This window comes from Pteronotus mesoamericanus, unplaced genomic scaffold, assembly GCF_021234165.1.
Source record: "Pteronotus mesoamericanus isolate MK-2021 breed Mesoamerican mustached bat unplaced genomic scaffold, CSHL_Meso_final contig_221, whole genome shotgun sequence".
Taxonomy (NCBI): Eukaryota; Metazoa; Chordata; class Mammalia; order Chiroptera; family Mormoopidae; genus Pteronotus; species Pteronotus mesoamericanus.
In genome coordinates this window covers 13,602,084-13,623,293 of record NW_026555092.1, presented here as the reverse complement: position 1 = coordinate 13,623,293, position 21,210 = coordinate 13,602,084, and the positions used below count along the sequence as shown (strand labels likewise).

The 21,210-nt window shown below is 42.7% G+C and overlaps 2 protein-coding genes across 11 annotated transcripts in view; both read left to right on the top strand.

Annotated features, from left to right (window-relative positions):
* The window catches only part of INPP5B (inositol polyphosphate-5-phosphatase B), a 48,548-nt gene extending 31,042 nt beyond the window's left edge, over positions 1–17,506 (top strand). For 7 of the 9 annotated variants that reach the window (XM_054571999.1, XM_054571994.1, XM_054571993.1 and 4 more), the window contains 12 exons: positions 276–463; positions 1,965–2,076; positions 6,977–7,086; positions 7,884–8,019; positions 9,963–10,073; positions 10,997–11,159; positions 11,986–12,221; positions 13,302–13,415; positions 14,713–14,806; positions 15,124–15,251; positions 16,321–16,432; positions 16,678–17,505. In XM_054571999.1, coding sequence (XP_054427974.1) covers positions 276–463; positions 1,965–2,076; positions 6,977–7,086; positions 7,884–8,019; positions 9,963–10,073; positions 10,997–11,159; positions 11,986–12,221; positions 13,302–13,415; positions 14,713–14,806; positions 15,124–15,251; positions 16,321–16,432; positions 16,678–16,793 — 1,620 coding nt within the window. In that variant the 3' untranslated portion in view covers positions 16,794–17,505. Of the gene's footprint in view, positions 1–275; positions 464–1,964; positions 2,077–6,976; positions 7,087–7,883; positions 8,020–9,962; positions 10,074–10,996; positions 11,160–11,985; positions 12,222–13,301; positions 13,416–14,712; positions 14,807–15,123; positions 15,252–16,320; positions 16,433–16,677 lie in introns of all 9 variants that reach the window. The other 2 variants (XM_054572001.1, XM_054571996.1) reach the window with 2 other exon arrangements.
* A 1,108-nt stretch (positions 17,507–18,614) lies between these two features.
* The window catches only part of MTF1 (metal regulatory transcription factor 1), a 38,417-nt gene continuing 35,821 nt past the window's right edge, over positions 18,615–21,210 (top strand). The window contains exons 1-2 of one of the 2 annotated variants that reach the window (XM_054571990.1): positions 18,615–18,676; positions 20,290–20,748. In XM_054571990.1, coding sequence (XP_054427965.1) covers positions 20,341–20,748 — 408 coding nt within the window. In that variant the 5' untranslated portion in view covers positions 18,615–18,676; positions 20,290–20,340. Of the gene's footprint in view, positions 18,677–20,245; positions 20,749–21,210 lie in introns of those variants that run through there. The other variant, XM_054571992.1, reaches the window with a different exon arrangement.

Below are 21,210 nucleotides of genomic sequence, written 5' to 3'. Positions count from 1 at the left end.
TACTGCAAGAGCTCAGCTTTCTGTGGAGAAGGGAAAGCATGTAGCTCTCCTGTAATTTAGTGGAAAGTGAACACAGCTTTGCCATAGATTGGCCAGTCATTTTGCCTTTTTGGATTTGTTTTTTTACCTGTAAAATACAGACAGTAACACTGCTTTATTTACCTAACAGTATTATTATGAAGACTAGTTAAGAGAAAACATTTTGAAAGTTTGCAGGTTTAAACAACTGACACAATCAAGTTGTGAACTGGATTTCTTCGGGCTCTTTCTTATAGGGTAACAAGGGAGGAGTGGCGATCAGATTCCAGTTCCATAATACCAGCATCTGCATTGTGAATTCTCACTTGGCAGCCCACACAGAAGAGTTTGAGAGGAGGAACCAGGACTATAAGGACATCTGTTCTCGAATGCAGTTTTGCCAGGTTGACCCAAGCCTTCCCCCTCTCACCATCAACAAGCACGAGTGAGTCTGGGCTACTACCCTAAACGGGTCACCACTCCCAGTGTGCAGAGTTGTGGGCTCTCTATATTGTTAGGGAGGTACCTGGGGGAGGCTTCCCACTGCTGGAGTGGGAATTCTGGTCAGCTCTCAGTTACACATGGATCACGTCCTTTGGAAATGTTTAGTTTCCTAACTTGCCATCTGGCAGACCTAGAATTGTTCTCAAATCATTTGTCCTTCGAAAATATATAAGATTTATTTTAATATGCGTCTGCCTCGATACAACCACACAAGGAAAGCAACCAACAGTAAGCATCTCAATTCCAGGCTTTTGAAGTATGTTTTAGCATTTTATATAGCTGTTCTGTCCAGTAGCATATGTAATTGAAGATGACTGGATTTGGCTGGCTTCACTTAGTCTTTGGTATCTCAACTTTATAAAGATATAGTTGCAGCTGCTAGGAGCATCTTGTGCTAATTTTTGTCTATCCTCTTTATTTCGTTTATCTCTGAAACTTCCTCTATGTCTACGTTTAAGGGATATTAGAATTTCAGACTTGAAATTAACACTTGAAGCTTGTGCCACTTCTTTTATAAAAAGGAAGAAGCCACTGGGGCTATGGTGTCTGCCAGGGAGTATACAGAGTCAAGCCTCTCATCCTGCCTGCTGCCATGGTGGAACTCTCTTGAGCTCACTGGTGTCCTAGAAGCTTACAGGATGGCTTTCCTTCTCCAGGGAACCTAGCAGGGAGTGTGTCTTCCGTTCTGCTAAACCTGCAGCATCCTAGTTTGTCAGGTTGCAACTTGCATGTCAGTTTGTCTGCCTTTATTTTGGGGTGTGTATACTGCTATGCAGATTCTCTAATGACTTGGTGCTTGGCTTCTGATAGAGCAGCATTGGACTTCATGGGATGTGCAGTGTCATCTAGGAGCATTTGGTTATCTTTTTCCCCAAAGCATCAGGTGTAATAAAACACCTGTCATACTTTGCAAAAAGAGCCAACCAATGCTATGGTGGTTGTTAAACCCAGTTTCCCCTGTAAAGGTTGAGCTTTGTTTCAGAGGAACTCAGGTCTAGAAACAAAGGCTGAGAGTGTGTTTTGTGAACTGGAGTGTGCATGGGGGCAGAGGCGATGGTGTAGCATCATCTAATTCAGGGGTCCCTGGGTGATTGACAAGACTCCCAATACTTGATTTTTTTTGCCTCTTCCCAGGAATGAAGTAAATTATTGTTTTGCTTTTAGATCCTATTAGACTATCTTTCCAACCATACAAGAATAAAATAGTCAAGGAGAACTCAAGGCAGTTTATAATTAACTTGGAGCAAGATAATTGAGTAAGCAGCATGTTAGACATGATATTAAATGGGATGACAAGAGAGGAAGGTTTCCTGAGCAGCTGCATCACTCCTCCACCCAGATCCCGAGAGGCTGAGCTTCCAGGGCTTTTCGCGAGAAGCCTGCTGGGTAAGACAGGTAAAGTCCCTGCTAAACCCTGTGACCTTTGTGCTCTGTCCTCACAGTGTGATCTTGTGGCTGGGGGACCTCAACTACAGGATAGAAGAGCTGGATGTGGAAAGAGTGAAAAAGCTCATTGAAGAGAAGGCCTTTCAAACCCTGTATGCGTATGACCAGGTACAGATGGCCACTGTGTCCTCTCTGGCAGCTGTCCCCACACTGTGAGGGCATAGAAAAGCTAGGCTTCCCAACTCTCAGGCCCTTCTTCCTTGGCTTCGGAGGTTTCTCTGAGGAGCTGATGTCTAGTCATTGCTTTCTTTCATCTGCATTTCCCTCTTCCATAGTTGTCCCCGATTTCGGCTCGTCCCTAGAGGTGCCTAGTCTCCCTTGGGAGCAGTATCATGTTCTTTCTATCTCTTTCTGCTTTGCGTGTGCACATTTGTTCATTTAAGTTGGGACTAAAAGGGCACTAGACTTCTCATAAACAAGATACTTGGTATATTTTACTTTATCTTATTTTATTTTATTATACAGGGTCCGGCAGAAGTAATGCCTGCTTGAGTGTGGTAGGTAGACTAATATTATGGGTGTAATAATTTATCATTTTAATTTGAACATTTCACCTAAAATGTCATATGGTGTGCTTGAGTGTGATACTGTTATGTTACAGAATTACATACTTATGATTTTGTAATAAAAGATTTTGTAATAAAAAGGAGGTGTTATTTGTGCCAGACCTCATATGTTATTAATTATACTATTACAGTTGTCCTGATTTTTCCCTTTGTGTCCCCCTCTACCCAGCACCCCCACTGCCTCAGGTAGTCCCCCACCATTGTTCGTGCCCATGGGTCATGTGTGTAAGTTCTTTGGCTACTCCATTTCCTATGCTGTACTTTACATCCCCATGGCTATTCTGTTAACTACCTTTTTGTACTTCTAAATCCCCTCACCTCTTCACCCGTTCCCCCACTTCCCCTCCCATCTGGCAACAATCAAAAAAACACTGTCTGTATCCATGATTCTGTCTCTGCTCTTCTTGTTCGTTTAGTTTGTTTTTTAGATTCAATTGTTGATGGATATGTATTGTTGCCATTTTATTGTTCATAGTTTTAATCTTTTTCTTAAATAAGTCCCTTTAACATTTCATACAACGGTGGTTTGGTGATGATGAACTCCTTTAGTTTTTTCTTGTCTGGGAAGCTCTTTATCTGCCCTTCAATTCTAAATGATAGTTTTGCTGGGTAGAGCAATCTTGACTGTAGGTCTCTGCTTTTCATGACTTTCAATATTTCTTGCCAATCCTTTCTAGCCTGCAAAGTTTCTTTTGAGAAATCAGCTGACAGTCTTATGGGAACTCCCCTGTAGGTAACTAACTGCTTTTCTCCTGCTGCTTTTAAGATTCTCTCTTTATCTCTAACCTTTGGCATTTTAATTATGATGTGTCTTGGAGTGGGCCTCTTTGCATCCATCTTGTTTAGGATTCTGTGTGCTTCCTGGACTTGCATGTAATTTCTTTCACCAAATTAGGGAAATTATTTTTCATTATTTTTTCAGAGAGATTTCCAATTTCTTGCTCTTTCTCTTCTCCTTCTGGCACCCCTATGATGTGACTATTGGATCTCTTGAAGTTTTCCCAGAGGCTACTTATACTGTCCTCATTTTTTTAAAATTCTTTTTTTCTTCTTGTTGTTTTGATTGGTTGTTTTTTTGTTCCTTATGTTCCAAATCATTGATTTGATCCTCGGCGTCATCCACTCTACTGCTTTTTCCCTGTAAATTGTTCTTTATTTCAATTAGTGAATCCTTCATTTCTAAGTGGGTCTTTTTTATGGAGCTGAGGTCCCCACTAAGTTCCTCAGCATCCTTATAACCAGTGTTTTGAACTCTGCATCTGATAGATTGATTATCTCTGTCTTGTTTAGCCCTTTTTCTGGAATTTTTATCTGTTCTTTCATTTGGGCCATGTTTCTTTGCCTCCTTATTTTGGCAACCTCCCTGTGTTTGTTTCTGTATATTAGGTAAAGCTGCTTTGACTCCATGTCTTGGTAGCGTGGCCTAATGTAGTAGGTGTCCTCTAGGGTCCAGTGGCACATCACCCAAGCTGGGTACTCAAGGTGTGCCTTCTGTGTGGTCTGAGTATACCCCACTTTTACAGTTGAGCCTTGGTTGCTATTGGCAGATCAAAGGGAGGGTTTTACCCAGGCCAGTCAGCTGCGACCATTTACCACCAACCTCCACCCTCTGTGGAAAATCAGCTATGCAGGGGTAAGGTAGTGGTGTTCTGATGCAGTCTGTAACTGTCCACGGGGTGTGCTGGCCCTGGGGTTTCCTGGGTGGTTCAGGCCAAGGTCAGCTCCAGCCTGTGTTTTGCCTGGGGCCACCCTGCCTGAGTTATAAAGCACTCTGAGATGGCTGCTACTTGTGCTGGGCTTGGAGATTCCCAGGTGAGGCCAAGCTGTGAATGTGGGCCAGCTGCTGCTAGTGCTGGGACTGGGGCTCACTGAGCCTGTCTGTGCTTGTTTGAGAGGATTTAGGAAGCTCTGAAGCATGAACCAACACCAGCCGTTCATGTGGAAGAGCAGCTTGGGTGGGCCTGTAAGTTGGGTGAGCAGAGTCTCTCAGGGATCTCTAAGGCAGGTCAAACAGTGTGAGGCAGGCTGATGGAGTCTCAGATATGGCACCATCTTGCTGGCTTTTGGGGAGGGGTGAGAATTTTGAGAAGGGATGATGGCATTGGCTCTCCTTGATGTCAGACACTTCAGTTCCTTCCTGTGTGCCACTGGTGACTTTCAAGCTGCTATCCCAGTGCTTGAACTCAGAGGGAGTGAGTCTGAGTCCTTCTGTGGGCTCTTTAAGAGGAACTACTTGGGGTTCCAGCGGTTTTTTCCGCCGACTCAATCCCTGTTGATTTTTGCATCCAGAAGTTGTGGGGACTTATCTTCCTGGCACTGGAACTCTGGGCTGGGGAGCCTGTTGTGTGGCTGGGACTCCTCGCTCCCAAGATACCTTTCCCGAATTTTTATCTACCACACATGGGTGAGGGACCAGCCCGTTCTGCATCTGTACCCCTGCTACCAGTCTGGATATATGTGGTTTTTTTTAATTCTGTAATTGTCAGACTTCCATTCAACTCTATTTCTGACAGTTGAGTGATAGCTGTTCTCTATTTCAGTTATAGTTTTGATGTGGTTGTGTGAAGAGGTGAGCCATGTCTGCCTACACTGCCATCTTGACAGGAAGTCATGATACTTAGTATATTTTAAATGATTTACCTTTTTTTTTTAATGTGCCTCCTGTTCCTCTCTCCTTCTGCTCCCCAGAATTGTCCAGTTGAATGACAACTCTTTTTCCTGAGTGTCTTTACTTCCAATGGTAATCAGTTCGATAACCTGCTTTTTTTCTCATCATTGTTTGGGTTAGCATTTCTATCTGAGAGTATAGACCATTTCACAGGATAAGAGAAATCAGTTTCTCTCTGCCTTTCTTCAGGCTACTCCTCAGATTTAAAAACTGTTCCTCTGATTGGAATTGTTCAGAATGTTAAGGTCCTTTTTCTTTTTAGTCTATGGCCCCCTTTTAATAATCATTAGTCTAAATCTTTCTGTTATCTTTTTTCCCCAGTGCAGATCACTTGTAGGAAAAAAAAATCCCTCAATTTTATGTCTTTCTCTATGTAACAATCTTTTTATTAGCCCATTTTTTTCCTCCAGTTGTTTTTTTGGAGAAATTACTTTTATTCTCTTTAATTCCCATTTCAGCATTAACCCAGTCTGTTTTGTCCTATAACTCTCTGTTTATTGCCTCTGTATTCTGGACTGAGGCGTTCTAATTTTCCCAGGAGTTTAATACTCATCTTCTCTTGCTTTCTCTTTTGGTCTTTTCTAAAGTAACAGTACCTGTTTTATGTGTTCTCTGCTTTCCAGGCGGTTTTAAGGTGTATATATACCCATTTAAGGAGCATCAGCTTACCTTAATACTTAAACTTTTATTATTTCCTGTTTCTTTTTCTTTAATAGTTTACATTAGGAATTCACATTTTGGGGAGTTAGGCAATTGTTGCCTTCTACGTTAGAGCTGGCAGTTTTTCATCAGTCCACTTAGTACCTAGCTGGGTGCTGGGGGTGCAGAGAAGCAGGAGTACCTGTGTTTTTTTTACCTCTTGCTGAGAGTGTGATTTGGTTAGAGCTCATAGAATTAGTGCATTAGGAAGGATGCTAGCTATTATTATAATGTGTCAGGGACTGTTCTACGTTGACAGTCCACATTGCCAACAATCCTGTGAAGCAGATTCTATTACGACTCTAAAATTTACAAATGGGGAAACCAAGGCACACAGCTTCCTTTGATTCCTATAACGATTGGACAAGCTTCTTTTCAAAGTGGTTTTTAATTTAAATTTAATTCATAATTGGTTTCGTGTATTTCTACTATATACAGAGTTGGGCACAAATAATGCCCCTTTTATTAGAAAATCTTTTATTACAAAATCGTAAGTATGTAATTCGGTAACATAACAGTATCACACTCAAGCACACCATATGACATTTTAGGTAAAATGTTCAAATTAAAACTATAAATTATTACAACCATGTTATTACCCTGCCAACCACACTCAGACAGGTGTTACCTCTACCAGACCCTGTATTTCTACATACATGGAAGCCCCACTTTGCTTTTTGGACTGTATCTTTCCATACTTTTTTCTCTACAGTTATATTTCTGTGTTATTGGAACAACTGTGGTACACAGATGAAGCGTTTGGTACCCAGAAGGGAAAAACTCTTGTCTGTTGGTACCTAATCCTCATGGGGACATCTCAGTAAGATGGTACTCTGGTCCCTTGGATGTAGGTAACTCTTATATAAAAGCCTTTAAAATTGTACAAAAGGCAAAGGAAAGGTTAACTTGCTTCTATTCCTAGAAGTTAGTTAACTCAAGATCTCATAGAGTAGCTTTGTCATGGGCCTAATCCCTTTGGACTAGAGTTTGAATTTCAAATTGATTTCCTTTCTGCTGCCAATTTAAGGTTTGACCTTTTTATTTTGATTTTTTTTTCTTCTATCCTTTTGTATAGCTAAAAAATCAGGTGGCTGCAAAGGCTGTCTTTGAAGGCTTCACAGAAGGCGAGCTCACGTTCCAGCCTACCTATAAGTATGATACTGGCTCCGATGAGTGGGATACCAGGTGGGTCATAGATTGCTTCGGAGGGTTGAGCAAATGGAAACCCTGAAACTTAGGGAAGCACCTGCCCTCATGGGCCTAAAGAAGAAGTTAGGTTTACTGTGACTTTGTCCCCATGTTTTGTACTCGGGTTAAACATTTTCTCTCAGTACCTGCTCATTAAGCAGCTTGCCTTTCTCCATGTTTGGTTTTTGTTTTTTTTTTTACTGCCTTTTCCTTTGTTCCTTAATAATTTTTGCAACTGATTTACTTTTATGCTATGTCTAGGGTGTTAAGATGATTCCAACTAACTTAGCTTGTACTTGGTCATTGCATAGTCGTTCATATATTTTATTAGTGCCTATGGTATACCACACCCTATTCGATATATTTTACTTGTGTTATCTAATTTAATATTCTCATTTTATAGATCAGGGAACCGAGGCATAGAAAAATTTAAGAACCTTCCAGGCAGGCATGTGTAGAGCCAGGATTTAAACCTAGGCAGTAGGAATTCAGAGCCTATTTTAACTACCATTTTTTAAGAATTATAGAGTAATTACTGTCAGATTACCTTTTGACTCTCACCTTATCCCCATAGGAGGCTAAGGAGCAGGGAATCATTCTGAACAGTGTCTTGGATGACCCACAGGATACATGTTATCTTTTGGTGTGCCTGAATCACTCCTGCGCCCTCCGATCACTGGGCTGCATGGACTGGAAGGCTTTGCCCTGTCATTCCCCAGCTGAGACAGGGTGCTAGCCATGCAGTGGGTGCCGCTGTGCCTGTGACGGCCCCCAGTGTGGACTTTGCATTTCAGTGAGAAGTGTCGTGCTCCTGCCTGGTGTGACCGGATCCTCTGGAAAGGGAAGAACATTACTCAGCTGAGTTACCAGAGCCACATGGCCCTGAAGACCAGTGACCACAAGCCTGTCAGCTCAGAGTTTGACATTGGGGTAGGTGGGCCACTGGTGCCTGTTGGAATCATTCCATAGGGAATAATAGGTTCTCATAACCAAGACCACCTTTATCTTTCTGGTATCCTCTTCCTCCCTTGAATGTGAGGAAGCTCCTTTAAAAATTGTTTTAATTTCAATTTAATTCATAATTACTTTGGCATACTACCACTATATGTTTCTACATACATGGAAGTTCCTCTTTACTTTAGACTGTAGTTTTCCATGCATTTACAAATGTGTGTCAGTATTCTATATATAACATAGAGGATGTTTTTACTTCTTTGTAAAAGAGATCATATTATGTATATTGTTCTGAGAGTATCTTTTTTCCCCACTTTATGTCTTAAGAGATCTTTATATGACACTAAAGGTAGAGCTTCCCTCCTCAACTGCAGACCTTTTGCTTGTGGGACGACACCCAACCGAGCCACACCGGATAGGGTCCCTCCTTATTATTTTTATTTTGTTTTAATTATTTATTTTTTTATCCTCACTCGAGGACATGCTTATTGATTTTAAAGAGTGGGGAAAGAAGGGAGAGAGGGGAAGAGAGACATCGATGTGAGAGAGACATGGATTGGTTGCCTCTTGTATGCACCCTGACCAGGGATCGAACCCACAATCCAGGCATGTGCCCTGATCTGGAATCAAGCCTATTACCTTCTGGTTTATGAGACAGTGCTCCAACCAACTAAATCACACTGGCCAGGGTTCTCATTATTTTTAGGGGCTGCAAAATATTTCACAGTATGAATAAACCATAGTATATATACTGATGATCATTTAAGTTGTTTCCAAGCTTTTGCTGTTATATACAGTGCTGTGGTAACCACCCTTCGCATATATTTTTGTGTACCAGTGTGAATTTCTATAGAATGGAATTCCTAGGTGAAATTAGTGGTTCAGTGATAAATGTATTTTAAATTAGATTTTGCTGAGTTATCCTCCCAACAGTTTTTTACCATTTTACACTTTTTCCAACCATGTATGAGCTTATTATCCCATATCCTGGCTAATACTGGGTTTTAGCAGTCTTTTAAATACCTACCAACATAGTGAACCAAAAGAAAAAGTGAGGAGAGGAGGGAGGGAGGTAACGAGGAAAGGTAGGGGAAGGGTCACGTCAAGGAACATGTATAAAGGACCCATAGACAAAGCCAAAGTGGAGAAGGATTGAGGGAGGGAGGTGGGGGTTGGTGGGGCAGGAGAAAGTGGTGGAGGGAAAATGGAGACAAATGTATTTGAACATTAAAAAAAAAAAAAAGAAAAGAGATTGCATTATTTTAGATTACATTTCCCTTGTTACTAGTAAGGTTGAACATCTTTTCATTTATTCCCTATTTGTATCTCTTTTTCAGAGACTTGTGTTTCTTTATATTATCAGTTCTCAAGGGTGCCAGTAGAGGCATATCGACATCCATGAGGGTGTGGGCGCTGTGAAAAAAGCTAATGAATTTATAATTAAAGTTCTATTAATGGAAAGTGACAAAAATGCATTTGTAATTCAAAATACAAAAGAGAAAACCTGACAAAATCTTGATTGGTGGAGTACAGGTTTAAAAAGCCTGAGAAATACTGTGTTTTGTTTTTGTTTTGTTTTGTTTTTAAAGAAACACCACTTTAAATCAAAGTTCTAGAGAAGTTTCTTGCTGCAGGCTTTTTGGCAGCAGCAAGCAAAGCAGAGCTAGGTACTGAGCATCTTTCTGCCTGGTCCCGAGATCTGGGAGAACCACCAACAAGACTTTCACTCCCCATCTTCTTTCGCTTCTGCGAGACCCTTCTGTTTCTATTGTTAATAGGGTTCTTTGTTGATTAATGAAATCTATTTAGTCACACTCTCTGTATTGCTGTCTGTTTCCCAATGCCGGGAATGTCCTCTATACAGATAAAGAGGAAATGGGCACAAGTCATGGCGCTCAGTCGCTGATGTTTCCTTCCAGGTGAGAGTTATAAATGAAGAGCTTTACCGGAAGACTCTGGAGGAGATTGTTCGCTCCCTGGATAAGATGGAGAATGCCAACATTCCTTCTGTGTCCCTCTCCAAGAGAGAGGTAGGAAGGAGACATTAAGAATGTCAGCATCAGCCTCTTCTATTCATAGAGCTTAAATCTCATCTACTAGGGCTCAGAATTCTGGGAGGTACCCATCAGACTACTAGACTCTGGTCTTTCTTGATAGGCCGCTTCTAGATAAGGTGAGGCTGATGGTGCTAGATGAGAAGGGAGGGATTGTTGGTTTAGATTATGTTCATCTCCTGTTATTCTAAACCAGAAGCCTTTAACCTTTTGAGGCTTTTTTATTTCACCCACACATGGGCCACCTATAAGTTAAATAATGGCCTAGGTGATCCCAAATGTGTTTTGTTTGATTTTAGTAAAACTGGTGTATATTCTTTCATTGCATTTGTCTTCCCACTGACGCTTTCTTTGAGTTTAAACTGAGTCTGAATATCTTGGGTACACATGAGTTGATGGTAGGGAAGGCAGTATAGAAAAGCAGTGGGCAGTGGGAGAAGCAAAGTTAGGGCCAAAGGTTTTTCAGGAAAGAGCCACAGCATTGATTATTCAGAATAGACAATACCAGGAAGTCAATCAAATGGGGATTTATGGTAGAATATTTTTAATATCTTAGATGTCCAGCTACTTGGAATGATAAGCTTGGTATTCATGTTTGGGGCAGAATTTGTGAAGGGTGTCTTAGAAATGGTTTTTGGGTATAGAAGATGTACACATTGGTTACTTTAGGAAGTTGTTTATAAAACAACATAAGTTCTTGGAGTTTTGAGGTTTAAACATAGACAGCTGGTCTTTAGTGGTAGTTGTGGCCTCCTAGGTAAATACATAGAGCAGAAACATGATTTGAAAGAGGTGGTCCTTCATTTTCTTTCCAGAAAGGGCAAGGATCTCTCACTGGGTGTCTGGACAGGTTGCTGAGAAGAGGGCAATGGTCTGATAGGTCCCGGGCTTGTTCCCAGTTCTGTTTTCAGGATGTGAAGTACATGGAATTGCAAGTGGAATCCTTTAGAATTCATAATGGACAAGTACCATGTCAGTTTGAATTCATCAACAAGCCTGATGAAGAATCTTACTGTAAGCCATGGCTGAATGTCAACCCCAGCAGAGGATTCCTCCTGCCAGGTAAGGCCTCTGTTTTCAGGTTCCTGGTTACTGGTTTGAGGGACACTCTACCCTATCTTTGCTCATTTTCCAGATATAAATTTCCTGTTTCTGAGTGTTTTGTTGTCTGCTTGAAACTTTTTAAAAGTGCTGTGGATGAATCACCCATATATAAAATATAAAATAGTGAGGAGAGTGAGTTGTGCATCAGAAGCATTCTCAGTCATGTATTTGTTCCATAATTTCACAGAAGGAGAAACCTGAGATTGCTGTGATTCAGGAGCTGCTGTTAAAAGAACCATTTTCACTGTCTGCCTCACCATAATCAACTCCCAAGTATCTGCTCTTGTGGGGAACAATAATGGGTGGTAATCCAAAAATTATATCTGGCCCTGTAACTTCTCCTTTGCATTCTACGTTGTGGTGTGTGGCAGAAGAATTAAGCCTGTTTTGTGTACAATTCATAGGCTGAGAGTTTCATGATATTTTCTACTTATCAGGTGCCTTCATCTGACCTTGCTTAGGGCAAGCTCTTTGATCCACGCCTCCCTAGTGTATTAATAATTTCTAGTTTGAGCTCTTCTACTTAGAACTTGAATTCCATAGCAGTTGCCTATTCACATGTTTTTGGTTGTTGTTTTCATATTCCCACTTGGACTATGACCTCTGTTCATGTGTCTTCTGAGTGCTGAGCACATAAATACTTTTATACTTTTTGGTTGGCTCTTATTTCCTCTTTTTTTCTTTCCCTAACCCTTTAAACCTGATTCTCTTTCCCTTCTATCTTTGTTCCCCCTTCTCTCTTGGCCTTCCACCAGCCAACATTACTTTTTAAATTTTTCTGCAGATTCTTCCATTGAGATTGACTTGGAGGTATTTGTAAATAAGACCATGGCTACAAAGCTCAACTCCGGTGAAGACAAAATTGAGGACATTCTCGTTTTGCACTTGGACAGGGGAAAAGATTACTTTTTGTCTGTATCTGGGAACTACTTACCCAGCTGTTTCGGAACTCCCATTCATACCTTGTGCTACATGAGGGAGCCAGTCTCGGACCTGCCGCTTGAAACTATTAGAGAGCTGGTGAGTGACATGCCACAAGGAAAAATCTAGTACTGTGCAACAGCCATGCCAGTCAAACTTCCCAGGGACCTGAGAATTCTTCAGCCTCCCTAGATCTGGCTTACTGTGTCAATTATATATTGCTATGTAACAAACCACCCAGGAATTTTAATGATTAAAAACAAGTTATTGCCTCGCCTGACTCTGAGTTTCCCACATGTCTCTCCTCCTGGTCTTGCTTAGGGTCATTTGTGCAGTTGTAATCAGACTGGCAGATTTTGAAGCCAGCCCAAGTTCTGGGCAGGAAGAGAGTCTACCACTTGATGGGAACAGCTGCAAAATGTAGCCATGCTTCTCAGTCATTCATATACAGTGCCTTAGAGAAACTCAGCCATGGATAGGATAATAATGAAGGTTCCCTGGCCCATAATCTTACTCCTCTTTTTTTAGGGGGTGGGGTTTTAATCATCGTGTGGGGGTATATCATCCCAAACTAAATTTTCTGAGATCACAGAGGCTCCTATGGAGATAGTTCTAATACAAGGGAATTGTGCTTGTTTTGGTAGCGCATATACCAGTATAAGGGAACTAGTTCGGAGCCTCTTTTTGGTACAACATATGCTTCTCCCACTCATGCATTTTTTTTAGGTACTCTTGAACACCATCCTCTCCATTATATAGATGAAAACAGAGGCCCCATAAGGAGAGTAACTTGTCACCGGTAACGTGGCAAGTTAACAGTGGACCTAGACCTTGCATTCAGGTTTTGGACTCCCAAGTCTGTGCTCTTCACTGGACCACACTGTATTTTTAGCTCTGACAGTGAAATGCTACAGGCAGGGTTTTTTTCCCTAAGAAGTTGATGGCATATTTCACCTGGTTCATTGACACTTCTTGCTATAATCCACTCCCAGTTCTCAAAAATCACCTTTGTACTTTGTGCCACCTGGTTTCATTTTTGAATGTGGAGTGTTTGCTTGGGGGCCTTGAAATGCTTCCCTTCTTCCATGGGTTCGTTGTCCCCACCTCATGCGTTGTCCTGAAGCCAGCCTGGCATAAGTTCCATCGGTGGGGCTTCTTACGCTTTTTACTTTTTTTCAGACTCTGATGCCACTCTGGACTGAAGACGATGGCAGCCAGTTGGAGAACCCCATGGAAATCCCCAAAGAACTATGGATGATGGTTGATTACCTATACCGAAATGCTGTCCAGCAGGTGGGTGATGGTTCTGCAGTCAGACCTGATTGAAGCCAGGCTGCCTTGAGGAACAGCATCAGTCCCAACAACTTCTGGCGTAAGACGCTTTTACTCCAGAGAACCTGTGGAAAGCTGTTCTTCCCTCAGGGAATGAATGAGGGATAAATAGGTTCATGTTTCACACCCTTGTGGGATGGCGATATTACATAGAGCACTTGATTATCCCCAAGGGAAACAGCCTAGCATAGGATGGTCTTCCCAGTGCAACTTGTTCCCTCCCCTGGCCTCTGGGGTGGCCCAAGTAGAAAGCCATCTGGAGACTCCTCAGGCACTTAGCCTGCTATCCTTTTGAAGAACTCTCCTTAGCTTCTGGGAATGGGAGGACTAACTTGTTGTCAAGCCAGACAGAGACAGGAGACCAGATGGAATTTCCAGGCCATGAGTCAGGAGGTCTGATTTCTAGAATGACTTGGGAAAGCCTCATGAGATCAGATTGGGCAGTTTCACTGATTCATTTATATAGGTCCCAGTGAGACAGAGCAGCATCTATTCTTATGATATTACTCTTTTCACTTTTTTCCTTCACATTTATTGTGTTACAGTGCTCCAAACCTTGTCCTAAGTGTTTTACAGCATTGCCTCAGAAAGGTTAAATAACTTGGTCAAGCTCCCAAAGCTGATAAATGGGCAGGATTGGGTTTGGAACCCAGTGAGTTTGGCTATAGAAATCACATTCTTAAGTACCATGCTCTTCTACCTTCTCTGTGGAGTTCTTCTCAAGTCTAACTTTTGAACAATACATATCATATGGTTATTACTAACACAGTTGGATGGCATTAAGTCATATTATAAAACACATAATAAATATAAAGTCCCCTAGGCCTACCGGAAATACCTTTATTGCCATAATGTTTTCATAAAGCAATGAACTGTCTTAGTTTTCTTCATCTTATAAATGATACAGTTTCTTCAGATTTTTCTTTTTCTGATTAATCCCTCAATAATACTGCAGGAAACATAGCTACTTGTAAGTGTTCCCTTATGTTGGATCTTACTGTTGTGTATAGTATGCCCTGCCCATAGTTTTATAATAGATGACTTATCATTCTAAAGACCTGTTGTGGAAACATGCCTGGGAAGACCTGCAAGATGAATTAGCCACACCAGCCTAAATAAGATTGTCTACCAGGGTGACTCAGAGTCCCCACTACACTGCTTCTTTTTGTTCTCTGCTGGCAATTACATTTCTAGGTCAGGAAATCATTGGTGATTTTCTGAGAATATAATTACTTTGTGACTTTCTCCCCTTTTTCAGGAAGATCTGTTTCAACAGCCAGGCCTGCGAAATGAATTTGAGAAAATCAGGGACTGTTTGGATACTGGAATGATGGATAACCTCGATATCCTCTGTATCCTTTGTGTGTGTGTGTGTGTGTGTGTGTGTGTGTGAGTAAAAGAGGTGGAGAAAGGAAAGAATAATATTGTAAGGCTCAAAATCAGATATTGTGTTCTCCGCTATCATGTTTTTCTTAAAGTTTGCATAGAGAAGACTTTACAACTGTAAGCAACCAATATAGTAGGAGCTCAGGGGGACCCAACTAAGCTAACAAACAGCTTGGCCCCTTCACGCTATCAGGCAGGCAGCACTTCTGGCATGTGCTCACTCTTGGGCCCTTTCCTAATCATGGGCAGCAGCATCACCTGTTCCTTAACGGTGGGCCAAAAGCTGCTAGCAATCATTCCGTAGCTGAAGCCTTGCTGCTTTTCCTGGAGAGCCTGCCAGAGCCCGTCATCTGTTACAGTGCCTATCATAACTGCTTGGAGTGTTCTGGCAACTACATAGCAAGTAAACAGGTGAGGGCAAGCGCTGAGTATCAGCATACACATGTTGTAGCCCCCAGGCGTCATGGGGCCTGAAGGAACAGAGTAGTCACAGCCTGTCACGTGTAGTATCTTAGAAACTTCAGCTCCTGTATCTTTTCTTCCCAAACCTGTTTTGCCTCTCAGGTTCCTTTTTCCTTTTAATGGCATCACACTTAATTGCAGTGACTCAACCCAGAAACCTGAGTCATTTCTGACTCCACTTCTCACCTCCCACATGCCCAGTCCCCCTTGATCTATCACTGATCTTTTTTCGTCCATTCTCATTCTACTTTCCTTGGTCCAAGGCCTGGCCTGCAGGCTCTCCCTAAGCTGATATTCTTTGAATACTGCCATTTGGTTGTGTTCTAAAGCTCTCGTGTTACTGTTGGTCAAAGGTCATACTTGGCTTTCCATGGCCAATTAATGATTTTCTTAAATATTTAGGACTTCCTATGATCTATTGTACTTGCTCACATATGTAACAGGCCATGGGAGAATAATCTAGAAACCTGCTAATATTATAGGTCCTAGAGCCTCACCCCACATCCACTGAACAGAATCTTCTTTGGAATGTATTTTGTACAAGCTTCCCAATTCCGATATGCAGATAGCTGGAGTACTCGTTGAATTCCAACCTGATCTCGTCCAGGCTTAGCACTTGTTCAGTTATGTTCCTGCCAACAATGACTTCTCATAATTTGTTCTGTCTCCTTATCTCACTGTTTTCCTTCTCTTCTCTTGTTTTACACTTTTTTCGCTCTAAATACCCTAATCCTTACCTCTGCAAGTCCAATCTTGTCTTACATTCAAGACCCAACTAAAATGTCTTCTGTTCTCTTATCTTTGGAGAGCACTTAGTTATAAGTTTGACCTCTAAATTCATGTAGCACTTGATCTGTGCTTCTCTTTTGGCACTTGTGCCAAATGATAAGTAATCAAGGTTTTCTGTGCACAGTTTTACTAATGTATTTGGATTATGTACTCAGTTCTTGGAATATAGCAGACACTTGACAAATAATTAAATGAATGAAAAGACAAATCCCAGCTCTCCCTCTTTCAGGTCATTTCTACTCTCCCCACATTCCACAGAAATGTCTTCTACTACTTGATGGCGTTTTTGCAAGAATTGCTGAAAAATTCAGAAAAAAATCATTTGGATCAGAATATTCTAGGTAAGTATCCAAGTGCCTGTGGAAAGCATCTCTGCAAACTGAGAGACTCATTATGAGAAATGTGGTTGAGGAAGGTCCTAAGTTCCCTATAATGAAACTAAAATCTTGAACTCTAGGTCCAGTTTACCCTCAAATAGATGTTAAAGCAGAAAATTTGCTTTTGAGTACCCTTCCCCACTCCTAATAACACAAAAAATTAGTACCATCTTTTGCTGAATCATTTGTTTTCTGTGTTTTTCATGCAGCTAGCATATTTGGCAGCTTACTGCTTCGAAACCCAGCTGGTCACCAAAAGCTTGAAATGGCAGAGAAGAAGAAGGCGCAAGAATTTATTCACCAGTTCCTCTGCAACTCACTCTGAGCCTCTCTGTCTCTTTTCCTATTTCACCTGAGGCAGTGAATTACCAGTCCTACCTGTTTCAGTTCAAGAGTGGCCTTAAAAGGATGTGAGGCCACTTGGAAGCAAGACTGGCAACTGCCTGTTTCCTGAGCCCAGGCCATTATTTCCTGCCATGGCTGTCACACTCAGTGCTGCTGTGAGTTGTGAGGACATGAGGAGAAATCCACCACCATAAAACTGACATTCAATGTTCAACTTTAGTTAATTTAACACAGATAGATCTCTATTTTTTTTTAAATTTTAGAAATGTTTAAGTAACTGTACTTCTTGTGCTCACTCAGCCAGCCTCCTGGATATAGTCAGAGCCTTCCCTGGTAGCCTGGGCTGAGCTCCCCACAATCAAATATTTGAACACACTTTGGAACTGAAGAGAATGAGTTGGACAGCAAGAATGCAAGTGGCAGCTGCTGGATAAACAGGCCACAGCCACCCCAGATACTTCTGGCACTCTGAGGACATGTGTACTGCATGTGCAAACCCTATCCCCTTTCCTACTCAGGTGTGGCACAGCAACTCTGGGGCTGGCCACTCAGCCTCTGAGGTCAATACAGTGGCTTGAAAATGAAAATACTGAAGAAATTGGTGTTCTGGCTAAACAAGTGGGATTTTCTGGGCCATCAAATCCTCCAACCTGTATATGATGCATTCCCTCATATGTGTAATATATTTTAATGATAAATGTATTTTTAACAGTGGTTGGTTGTATGTTTTTATCTCTTAAGAGATGGCAGCTCTCTGCAGCTGGACCTTTGCTGCCTTAAGCATTGGGGCAGCTGGTCAGGGACCAAAGAGATATTTGCCTGGCATCTAGTGGATACAGTCATTAATCACATTTTTCGATTAAGAGATGGTATAGGCATGGCTTGAACCCCTTGACCCCGATCTAGTTAGTCTCGGGGCGGGGGGGGGGGGGGGGGTTGTTACTGCACTTTGAATATTCCAAGGAGTAGCTTAGGGGAAAACAGGCAGTGGCTCCTGGGAGGTTCTAACAGTTAATTTTCCAGGGAGTTAGAGAAGACAGGAGCGTAATGAAGGCACAATCAGAATCGCTTCTTGGGGTCTGGAACATCACTACTTGAAAGAAATGTGAAAATGTGATTTACTATAGTTATAGGCCAGTCGGATGACTGTGAACGGTTAAAGAAAGGGAGTGGCCAGAAGGTGGCGTACTCTGGCTCCTGCGCGAGCCGGGTTAAGAGCAAACAATCGTCAGCAAGGGAAAGTTGGGACAGCCAGCTGGGCTGGAGCGTGAGGGAACTACACTTACTACGAGAGCGTAGGAGAGGGGCAAGAGGCGGCGGCGACCTCGGATGCTCCGTAGTTCTGCCACGTGGGTTCAATCTTCTTTACTTGGACCCTCCTACCTATATTAATTAACTCCGATGGGTGATGAGGTGAAGCTGGGGCCACAGAGAAATGGCGGGAGTGTCCCAGCCTGACTTGGGGTGACCGTAGTCCTCTCTGTTGCGGCTGTGGCTGCCATGGAGAAGGCGGCCAGCGCAAGCCGGATTTACACTACTTTGGATTAGTGCAAGGGTCCCCTTCCCAAGTCGCGTCGGCTCCCGGCGGGAGACAGACGCGGTGTGCGCTTCCCTGGGCCGGGCTAACCCACTGCCAGTCTACGTCTCGTGGTGCCCCGTCCCTCCCGCTCGTCAATTGGAGGTTCGAGCTCAGCCCCCACACCCTCTAAACCAACCAGAAGCGCCAGGGAGAGGCGGAACCGGTATCTCCTTTTTCCTCCGGAAAGCGGAAGCGGAAGTGACGTTCGGGGAAGGTGGGGGCAATCATGGTGCCGCTGGGGAGGGGAGAAGCTGCCGCTGCCGCCGTTGCCGGGAGCCGCGGAGGTAAAAGGCGAAACTAGATAGGGCTTGGGCTGGGGACTTCCCTGGGGGGCGCGGGACTTAGGCCCCCTCCTGAAGCATTTCCCAGTAGAAAACCCAGTCCGGTCACCATAGGGACCCCACCCCTTCTCCGTTTCCATGGGAATGGGTATCCAGTCCCCCTCCCCTGTTTCCATGGAGACCCGGACGGACCCTGCCCCTCTAAGCCAGGCTTCGAGCCCCCCAACCCGTCTTCAGTTTTTCTGTGTAGCGCAGGCTGGGAGCTGTCCCAGACAGGCTCTTTTGCCAGCCCTCTCTCAGGGGTGCTCTGTTTGTACTCCTCGTTTGCCATCCTCAAACCTCCTGGTCTTGTTTGTTTCGGACAGTTGGTCTCCACGTTGCCGCCGATGGTGCCTGGGCAGCCCACTGGGGGCCCTGGGTATTCCTCTCTTTCCTCGCAGATGCAGCGAAATGTGCATCTGCCGGGTTGCGTAAGCCAGAGCAAGGGGTCGGACGGGTTCTTCCCGGATCCGATCCCTTGGCCTGTCTCTGGTAACTATCTCTCTGTCTAGCCGCCCCACTACGGAAAAGGTTCACTTTCTAATCCAGAGCAGAAGAGAAAGATAAAATGCAAATCCAGACTGAAAGCTAAAAGCGATGTGATTATTTTTAAATTATCTGTTTTGCTTGCCAAACCCACATTTGTAGAATCTTTGTTTGCAGGTAAATGAATCAATATTCCAAAACAAGAAAGCTTCAAATTTGGTATTTTTCCCAAGAGAGCATGTCTTCCCAAGAGAGTCTATCTGTAGGTCTTTTCATTCATTTAGCTGACTTCTCCCAAACTCCTAGTGTCAGTGTACTGTGCTAGGGACACTAGAAACAAAAATAAAGACTACTCATTCCCTCACTGCAGAGAGCGTGCTGTACCAGCATAGCTTCTGCTGGATACCAGGTTGTTTTAGGAGATAAACAGATAAAATGGGTTTCATTAGATATGCCTGATGAGGGATCAGCCCCTCTACCCAGAATCTGAAATATCTGTTCTGGGAAGGAGAAATGAATTTCCACTTGTTTCCTCAACTATAACTTTAATGGACATTATCTCTTTCTCTCCACATAACGACTTTGAGAGAACAGGAATTACCAGTCACCTTATGCATAATAAAAATGAGGCACAAAAAATTTCCCCAAGTAGTGAGTGGCAGAGATGGAATTTGTAGGTAGATGACCCTGCCCTCCAACCTCCTCTCCTTCCACTGGAGACTGCACTGCTTCATGGTCTGATTTGGAGCTATATTTGAGTGGGGTTTCCTTACTTTTAATATTTACAGCAACTCAGACTTGTTGCCCCTTTATCTCCTCTCATTATTTTGACCAGCCTTCAAATCGTTTGGCAGTAAGGCACATTTGGAAGGTCTTGTGAACTGCTATTTATTACTTCAATTTTTTAAAAAGGCATGACTTAAAATGGTTCAATAATTTCAAAGCAAAACTTAAAAATTATTCCCAGGGAAGATGATTTTTCATTTACTTTGACCTGTCCTTGAACTGAGAGGGGAAAATAACCCTGTAGTTGCTGAGAAGGTGCTAAGGTTCTGTGGTATGGCCCTAACTCTGGCTTTGTTCTGTTGCAGACAGGTCATTACCTTTCCATTTCTCACAATTGGGCTGAGCACAATTGAACCATGGGGGAACACAGTCCAGACAACAACATCATCTACTTTGAGGCAGAGGAAGATGAGCTGGCCCCCGATGATAAGATGCTCAGGTTTGTGGATAGAAACGGACTGGTGCCTTCCTCATCTGGAACTGTTTATGATAGGACAACTGTTCTTATTGAGCAGGACCCTGGCACTTTGGAGGATGAAGATGACGATGGACAGTGTGGAGAACACTTGCCTTTTCTAGTAGGGGGTGAAGAGGGCTTTCATCTAATAGATCATGAAGCAATGTCCCAGGGTTATGTGCAGCACATTATCTCACCAGATCAGATTCATTTAACAATAAACCCTGGTTCCACGCCCATGCCAAGAAATATTGAAGGTGCAACCCTCACTCTGCAATCGGAATGCCCAGAAACGAAACGTAAAGAAGTAAGTAAAGCAGCGGGTGAGGGCTCAGTTTGGCTTTTGGAAAGTCCTTACACAACTCTTGTTGGCAGTTTTAGCTGGGGATATAAAGGAGTCCTTGGAATTAGGACCTACAATGGCTTTGCTTGTCAATGATACATGGGCTTCACGTTTTCTTGTGACTGCTTTCCGGAAGTTTTCGTTCATAAGGCTACATTGAAATTTGGGCAACCTAAATTATAATTTTTCATATTTTCCTCCTCAAATCATAAATAAAATAGAAATTTCATTGAGATCAATTTATAGTTCTGATGCTGAAATGACTAGGTTTGGCTTACCTCTGGGTTGTATATAAATAATTTGTTTTGGAGATGAGTATCTGCTGGAATATGCTCTCTTTAGTGAATATTTAATGAATAATAAAGGCTAGCTTTCTTTACTAAGAGATTCAGGCAAGAGACACTATGAGAACAGGTTATCTAAAAC